The sequence below is a fragment of the Cicer arietinum genome, chromosome 3 (assembly GCF_000331145.2).
Source record: "Cicer arietinum cultivar CDC Frontier isolate Library 1 chromosome 3, Cicar.CDCFrontier_v2.0, whole genome shotgun sequence".
Taxonomy (NCBI): Eukaryota; Viridiplantae; Streptophyta; class Magnoliopsida; order Fabales; family Fabaceae; genus Cicer; species Cicer arietinum.
In genome coordinates this window covers 72,828,729-72,837,634 of record NC_021162.2, presented here as the reverse complement: position 1 = coordinate 72,837,634, position 8,906 = coordinate 72,828,729, and the positions used below count along the sequence as shown (strand labels likewise).

The following is an 8,906-nucleotide window of genomic DNA, read 5'->3' as shown; positions in this document are numbered from 1 at the left end:
CGACTGATACCTGTTGACGGGATGGCGAATTTGGATGTGGATGGGCGTATAACATCATCAGGAACGTTTACTGTTTTATCATACAACATATTGTCTGATGCATTTGCCTCAAATGATCTATACAATTACTGCCCTTCGTGGGCTCTTTCATGGCCGTATCGCAGACAAAATTTGTTGCGAGAAATAGTTGGGTACCGTGCCGATATTATTTGTCTCCAGGAGGTATTTAAATGTGCTTTTGGCTATGGTTTTGGTTGCCAAAAAACCTTATTTAATAAATGTTCTGATATTCAATTTCAACTCATCGCATGTTTAAGATATTTTTGGATTGGTGTTGAATAAAAAATGTTCTGTTTCACTGTTCCATTGGATATGTTTTTGGATTGCAAGAGCGGTGTCGTTAAATGGCAGCCATGGCATGGCAGATTTTTGAAAAACCGCCATAGGCAATTTGTGAACGAATGCCTGCCATGGTGGTGGCGCCATAGTCCGCGATAGCATGTTTATATGGCGGATTTTTGCCCTTCCGCCATCCTCCATCGACAACACTAGCAAGAGCTTGAATAATAATGCCATCAGTATTCTGAAGCCTGTCCTGTTTTCGTTTTCCTTTTAAAATCAATTTGATATCAATTGTGAATGAACCTTACATTCATTTCCATTCTTTTATGTGGGTGGATTTCTTTTGTGTCTATGGTATTGTGGTGGGATGGTCCAGTTTACCTTAGCCATTTTGTGATAGAATATTTTTCTAACTCAATTCCTCATAATTGTATGATTGCATCCTATATTGTAATAGGTTCTCGGTCGGCTAACATGCATTCTGTTTGCTCCCAGGTTCAAAGTGATCATTACGATGAATTTTTCGCCCCTGAACTGGACAAACATGGCTATTATGGTCTTTACAAGAGAAAAACAAATGAGGTTGTTACAGTTTTTCTGATTTCATATTGTTTTAAACTTGTAAGTTTTAAAAAATCTATACATTAACGTGTTGATGGTGGGTTCACAGGTATATAATGGCAACATAAATACGATTGATGGTTGTGCAACATTTTTCCGTAGAGACAGATTCTCACATGTGAAAAAATATGAGGTTGGAATTTGTTTTTATGCGTGATGTAGTACTTTTTAACTTTAGTTTGTACACAACATTTATTTATTATTTGCTTGCCTGCAGGTTGAGTTTAATAAGGCTGCACAGTCTTTAACAGATGCCATGATTCCAACCACTCAGAAGAAAACTGCCTTGAATCGGCTGGTTAAGGTAGTCTTTTGCACCAAAGATTGCACTTATGTTTTATGAAAGAAATTGATTATTGGAACATATGCTTAACAAATTTTTCTTTATGTTATAGGATAATGTCGCACTAATAGTTGTTTTAGAAGCAAAAGTTAATAATCAGCCTATTGATAATCCAGGGAAAAGACAGCTTCTGTGTGTGGTATACTCTTTTATCTTACTTTTATTTGTTACTCTTAGGTGTTTTTGTCTACTCGTACCGTCCAATCAAATTCTATCTCATGTATTTTGGTACGTACAATAATAAAGTATAACAAAAAAAGTATATAATTAATATAATAATAATAATGAATTCACAGAATGATAAAAAAAATGTAAGAAGCAACCCAAAGTTTCCATCTTATTTTTATTTTTTTGTTATTTTTCTTCATATATATATATATATATATATATATGTTAGGTATTAACTGTGTTATATTTCCTAAATATATCAAATAGAGGCCATCATGCACCCTACTATCCTACTTTTTGGCCGGCTGCTCCACATCGCTATCCGGGACTAACAACATAGGGTTAAAACTATTGTTTTTGGTGATGTAAATATGTAATATGTATTACTAACTCCGATGTTGCTTGGACTTTAGGCAAATACACATGTGAATGTCCACCCAGATTTAAAGGATGTCAAGCTTTGGCAGGTAAGTCTTTTCTTTTTCTTTTTCTTACTGACCAGTGTGTTCATTTGAATGCAACGTTTATAAATTTACTTCCCTTTTTAGGTGCACACTCTCTTAAAAGGATTGGAGAAAATTGCTATCAGTGCAGAGATTCCAATGCTGGTTTGTGGAGACTTCAATTCACTTCCGGGAAGGTTTAATTGCTTCTCCTTTTGGATACTTTTGTTCTGCAAGAGTTTCTCATCAGAAATATGTTTTTAAAGTTTATGTTCTTACATTGATGTAGTGCTCCTCATGCACTTCTTGCAATGGGGAAGGTAGACCCATCCCATCCCGATTTAGCAGTTGACCCACTCAACATATTGCGTCCTCACAGCAAGTTGGTTCACAAGTTGCCACTGGTAATGTATAGAAATGTTTATCTAATATCATGTACTTTCTCCAGTTCTCCCAGTATAACTTTGTTCTTTCTCCTTCATTTTTGTTCCTGATTTTAATTTTATCGGTTGGTTACGTACAATTTCAGGTCAGTGCTTATTCTTCGTTTGCAAGAACGGGTCTTGGATATGAGCAGCATAAGCGGAGACTGGATAACTCAACAAATGAACCTTTATTCACAAATGTCACTAGAGATTTTATTGGCTCTCTTGATTACATATTTTACACAGGTGAGCTATCTTGTAATGTCATCTCATTTTATTAGTTAAACATCCTGTTTGCCTTTTTATGTAGTTAATTATTTGTGGTTTCAGCGGATTCTTTGGTTGTGGAGTCATTATTAGAACTATTGGATGAGGCGAGTTTGAGGAAAGATACAGCACTACCTTCTCCTGAATGGTCTTCAGATCATATAGCTCTATTAGCCGAGTTTCGCTGCTGCATGAATATATCCACCAGGCGATGATGACTCACAACTCATAAGGTACCACTATCCTCTTCTTTCAGTCTTTCCCGTATCCATATACTTTCTTATTTGATGTTTTATTTGCATTTGTGTTTGAAAGGTCAATTTCTCGTTTACGGTTTTCCAATCCTTTTATGGAGAGATCGATGACTCTTGGCATTCATATTTTTATGTTATCAATTGATGGATAGCTTATTGTCTTAAGGAATTTTTGTACATGGTTGTTAAATCAGGATTTGAAGTGTGAATTGGAAGGCTAGTTTTTTTTCAAATTGAATCAAAATGTATCATAAATCATACTATGCACGATCATTTAAACCAGTTTCACCTAACCTTTTGCTGCAAGAGTGCACTTTACTGAAGTGCTGGTGTTATGCCCGATCTGTCCTTGGTTGCGTTTTGCATTAATATCCCATTGAATAGGTCAATTTTCTCAAATAGAGGTTATAGCAGTATTTGATCAAATTGATATTGCTCCGCGATAGTTTGAGTCGGTGTTTTTATGTATGTCTGGATATAAGATGCTTTAGTTGTTATTGATTGATGATAGGTTCTCAATTTTTGTAGGACAGATCCAGTGACACGTAAAGATAAAAGTTGAAAGAAGCATCTCGTTGATAAGTTATTGTTGTAGAAGTGGTAGATCATGCCTTTGTCTTTTTCTTAGGTATCTCCATGTGGGGTTCCTTGCAATGATCTGCTATGTATTATGCCACCTTTGTTTATTTTATAGAAAAATATGATAATGCCTTACTGATTTGCCTCCTTCACCCACCCCCTTCCCAATCGATTTCCTTATTAACTGAAATTTTTCTTCTTATAATTCCCACTGGCTCGGTACATGTAGCGGTCGTCTAGTGATGATCCCATCTTCAAGCCCGTCCAATTGTGCGGCTAATGAGCCTTGGGCATTAGTATCTCCAAATAACTGCAGTGATAATCTTTGCAGTTTAGGTTTTTTTGTATCTGTTACCTTCATCACAAATTGTTGAATTTGAAATGCCATATTGATAGTTAAAAGGTTGAGCGTGAAAACTTACCATTGTGGGGTGAGTTTATCATGACATGCAAATATCTTCACTGTATTGATGTTTAATATCTACGCAAATGCATTGTTATAAAGGACATAAAAGTCGAGTACCTGAATTTCCACCTACCTCCGAAATGCTGATATTGATGGCAAATGAATAATTGCTCCATGTTTTGTGAAATTATCATTCACATGCTTTTTGAGTTGAATATGATAGGATTGCACTTAAGGGTTTTTGGCATAATGATTTGTTGGGATTACCTGTAAATCTTTAAGAACGTGTTGTTGAAGATGCATGACGATTACAGCTACTACTGGAAAGTAGAAGTACTTTTAGTAATGTTCCAATTATCATTTAAGATGCATTCTTGTATTTTATTTAATTGTTCGTAAGTTGGATATTAATGTTATTCGTTATCATGAAGAATTTGGATATCTAGTTTATAACATCAGATCAAAATTGTTATCTAGTAGTATTCACACTATTGAGAAGTGATGTCTGATTACCACTTGAAACTTGAAAGTTATTAATATTGAGCACAAGAAATTGGGTTTTGAGATGAAACTTTTTTTATACGATGGGTTAATACTTAAACAAGTGAGACGTTGAGATGAGTTGATTAATGTTGGTTGGACGAAACAAGTGGAAATGAGCCATTGCTTCATAATTCAACTCTTAATTTTGTTTAACTAGCATTGAATTAGTAGTGTTGTTTGAATCGAAGCTTGTTACTTTTGAAGGATTACCTCGGTTGTTGTTGGAGGTTCGAGTTATTTTCAACTAACACTGGTTTTGTTGACAATGTCATATTAAGTTAGTAGGAAAAAGAATTTGATATCTCCTAATTATAATGTCAGTTATTTTGATCGACTAAAAAAGATAATATTTAAATAAATAGTTTAAATGAAAGGTCTATTTAAAGAACAATAGGCTACATAAAAATAAAAATATGTAATGTTTGGCAATTGCTATAATCCCCACACCAATTATTATATTCTTACTATAAGCACGGTTTTTTATTTTAGAAAATAAGAAATAAATTAGCAGAGATGAAAAAATGATTTATTTATTCTGTTTATTTATTTATGTTTGAGTTAAAAATAATAAAATGGCCGAATCAGCATATTTATATAACCAAACTTAAACGACGAATGATTAAAATTGAAGAATTTGAATTAAAGAATTTAAACTTTTTTTTACATTACTGAAGCTTGATAAAAGTATTATTAACCTTTTTTATAAAATATTTCATCTATTTTTCGTTATTTTAGCAACAACAAAAATATCATTTTTAAGATAATTTAATTTTTTTAATTGTATCATTTAATTAATATTATATACAGTATTTTTAGAATATTAATTTTATTTTATGTTATTACAATAAAAACACATCAGTAGTTTTTTTTCTATTTATTTTTTATTTTTTTATCTTCTCATAGGTTCGTTCCACTTAAAGTAATTTTATTTGAGGCGCGTTAACATAAAATGTGTACCTCTCTTTAACAAAAATCTAAATTTTAGTTCATTATAATATAGAAATTTAATGTAATAATAATAATAATAATAATAATAATAATAATAATAATAATAATAATAATAATAATAAATGACTATTCTCTTTCTTCTATTTATTGCATTTCTAAATATATGCGTAAAAAATTTAAACAGCGTTCATTTTAACATTGAAAAAATGCTCTTTTATCTTGTTTACTCCTTCTAAGTTCTGATTTTGATTACTAACTATAAATGAAAATTTTCACAAAAATCACAGTATATAACTACATACTAAACTATATGATGATTTTTTTCTGCAGGAATTAAATTTTATCTAACGTTATTTTATAAAAACTACAAATATATTAATTATATGTTTGCTAGTCAATCCTATAATATATAAGTAATGTAAGTCTTCTTATTTGATCAAATGAGATATGATACTTATTAATCGAATGATGAAAAATAAATTTTGTATAATGTAAAACTATTTTACTTGGTCACATTAGATAAAGCCATTGAGGGAAGGAGAAAAGGAGAGGAATATATTGCATAAACTAAATCATGAAAATTATGTTAATGAAACTCATACAATTACTCAAACAAATAAAATAAAAAAGTTGAAGAGAAGGACCAAATTTTGCCTGGATATTCCCTGTATGCCACTAAGTGGTAAGAGATGATTAGAGTGTCTTCACTTCGTCTTCTATACTATATGCGCTGATGCGCATATTTATATGGAGCATCTCTTGCTTGCTATACATAACAAGCTAGTATAGCTATATATATAAATATAGTTATGGAATGAAATCTAGCTATTAAAAAATTCTATGTTTGTCCAATATCTAAAAATAGTTTGGTAGGACATAAACCAACTAATCAACTGTTGTTAAGACGCGTGTATTTATTAGAAAGATTCGGAGACAGAATTTTTTTTACCATTTTATGCAAATATTTGGAACCCGCATAGTTTGTATGAATAATTATCTACAGTTCCGAAGAATATAAGAATAGTTTTTATTATATTATATTATTTTACTGCATCGATATGATATCCAATTAAACAATAGTGAGACGACAACATTTGTTAAGTCATTTCGAACAGGGGCTTCTAAGAAATGGCATAGAGTATATCTTTAATTTGAATTTTCACATTTTTTTCAATTTTTTTCTCACTTATTTGTTAAATTACTTATTATTATTATTATTATTATTATTATTATTATTATTATTATTGTTATTATTATCTTTTATAATAGTAAATTTCACAATAATTAATTTATATAATTGGGAGTTCTCAAATTTAAATTATGAAATTCAAATTAATAATATTAATATTTACCAATTGAATTGAAAAACTACCTTTTATTGTTTTCTTGAGATATTTTTTATATCATATATTTTGTGCTTTTTTAGGGTCATTAATACAAGAAACAAAGTATAATTTTTAATTATATTAATTGTCAATTTTTGTGTTCCTCCCTTTTTATCTCAATATATTTGTGGAGTAATATTGTTTGAGACACTATCCAACAATAAATGTAGGCATCACTCAATCGATATTTAAATTGTGTATTGTCTTAGTGTGGGAGATTAATCTTTTCTGGTAGACTAAACCTTGTTTCCTTTTGTTAACTTAAAATTTTTTGTATTATATTTCTATACAAGTGTATGAAGTAATGAATAATAAGTATAGTTTCGAAAGAAAAGTTAATACATTCTCGGTTCTAAATATATGATAAAATTGATATATTTAATTTAAAATTTAAATTAAATATATCAATTTTTATTGACTTAATTTTCCTTTATATTTAAGACTGCACTAAGTATTAATTATTTTTTAAAAAATTCGTAAAATGTGTGTATATTTTGTTTCTTATAGAAATAATTGAAAGCAATTTTTTCCTCTTCTCTTGGGTCTTTCAGTTTCTATTAGGTTCTCTTTAATAAATAAATAAATAAAGGATAGTTTAATTAATGGTGGTTAGAAAGTGAACTCATAAATTGAAATGGAAGTGTGTAGTACTGGGTTGAACTAACTCAAAAATATAAAATAATATTTTTAATTGATATTTAATTTTTTAATTAAGATAATAAAAATAAACTTAATTGATATTTAATATTTTAATATTTTTAATTGATATTTAATTTTTTAATTAAGTTAAATTTTATCTTACATGAGATTTAGGTTTTTTCAATAATATATTTGGTGGCTCAATTCAATAGACTTTTGATACTATTTTTTATTTTTATATTGAGTTTCAACTCATCATCATAAAACCAACATATAAGATGAGGATTGTCTTTTTTTTATAAACTCTTTTATGATCTTATTTTCATCTATATGAGACTTAACTTTTTCCAATAATCCTTTTAGTTTCTTCTAGGAACATCAATGAGAATCTTGGTTTAAGATCTTTGTGATGATTGATGAGAAACATCTATGTCTCTGCTACAAGTGGAATGAACAATGACACATAGACATGAAATAAATGATGCATAGTAGTAAAAAAAGAATATGTAATCAATGTTGGGTCTTGTACTTTTTGTTTGCACAATTTGAAGGACAAGGAAGTGGCGACAGGAATAGCTTGAAGGCATAATTGGTGAACATATATACATAGTAACAACATAAGGATCTGTCAACTCTTCTGAGTTATGAGTTCGTCCCTTTTTGTAACTTCATCGTTCTCACCAACTCAACCGAGCCATACCGACCGACAGGTAAGATGATGAAAATCAATGTTACTGAAGTCTCATGGTTAAAATTTATGTCCATTAACATAGTACAAAGGATTGAAATTGAATAAATAAAATTATCCTTTAAATAAACGTCACGTAAAATAATTTTTGAATTTTATAAATTTATAAATAATTTCTAAAATTATAAAATAATAATATAAATAATTCATATTTAAATATTTATAGTTAGATATTATAACGTGATATATTTATTGAATATTTGACTCATCTATGTGGATGTTATCGCAACTCATGTTATTACTCCTATGAATTTAAATCTTTCATGGATTAAATTATTCATAATTACTCAATGCACAATTACAATTACTCACAAATTTATTTTTGATATGATTAAATTTAATCACAAATTTATTTTCGAGAAGATGACATGATTAACGTAAATAAATTACATATTCAATTACAATGTTGGTTCAAAATATCTACCAAGAAAAATTTACAATAAATTATTTTTGTGATATTTTACAATATCAAAAATATGTTTATCAATTTATAAAATTAAAAGACTAATATAAATTATACTTATAATTTTAAGGATAAATTTACATATTCACTCTAACATAAAGATTTAAAAATTATGTATTTTCAAAAGTTTCATTCTCGGTCTATTTTTACTATAGAAAATTGTATACTAAACATTGAATTATATACTATATAAAATGTTTTGGCATGTATCACAATTAGACCATCCATGAATAACAACAAGATTACAATTTTAGATAAAAACTAAAAAAGATTGCGTTAATTTTGATTGTTAATTATCGCATTATGAAATAATTTAGATGTTATTTTAATAT

At 29.1% G+C, this 8,906-nt stretch overlaps 1 protein-coding gene across 1 annotated transcript in view; it reads left to right on the top strand.

The window, feature by feature from the left end:
• The window catches only part of LOC101492293 (carbon catabolite repressor protein 4 homolog 2-like), a 5,839-nt gene extending 1,943 nt beyond the window's left edge, over nt 1-3,896 (top strand). The window contains exons 3-13 of the mRNA XM_073366065.1: nt 1-222; nt 838-924; nt 1,013-1,096; nt 1,181-1,267; nt 1,359-1,445; nt 1,888-1,941; nt 2,023-2,114; nt 2,207-2,321; nt 2,447-2,588; nt 2,673-2,842; nt 3,392-3,896. The exon at nt 1-222 is cut by the window's left edge and continues 22 nt beyond it. Coding sequence (XP_073222166.1) covers nt 1-222; nt 838-924; nt 1,013-1,096; nt 1,181-1,267; nt 1,359-1,445; nt 1,888-1,941; nt 2,023-2,114; nt 2,207-2,321; nt 2,447-2,588; nt 2,673-2,824 — 1,122 coding nt within the window. The 3' untranslated portion in view covers nt 2,825-2,842; nt 3,392-3,896. The remainder of the gene's footprint in view (nt 223-837; nt 925-1,012; nt 1,097-1,180; nt 1,268-1,358; nt 1,446-1,887; nt 1,942-2,022; nt 2,115-2,206; nt 2,322-2,446; nt 2,589-2,672; nt 2,843-3,391) is intronic.
• The last annotated feature ends 5,010 nt before the right edge of the window (nt 3,897-8,906 follow it).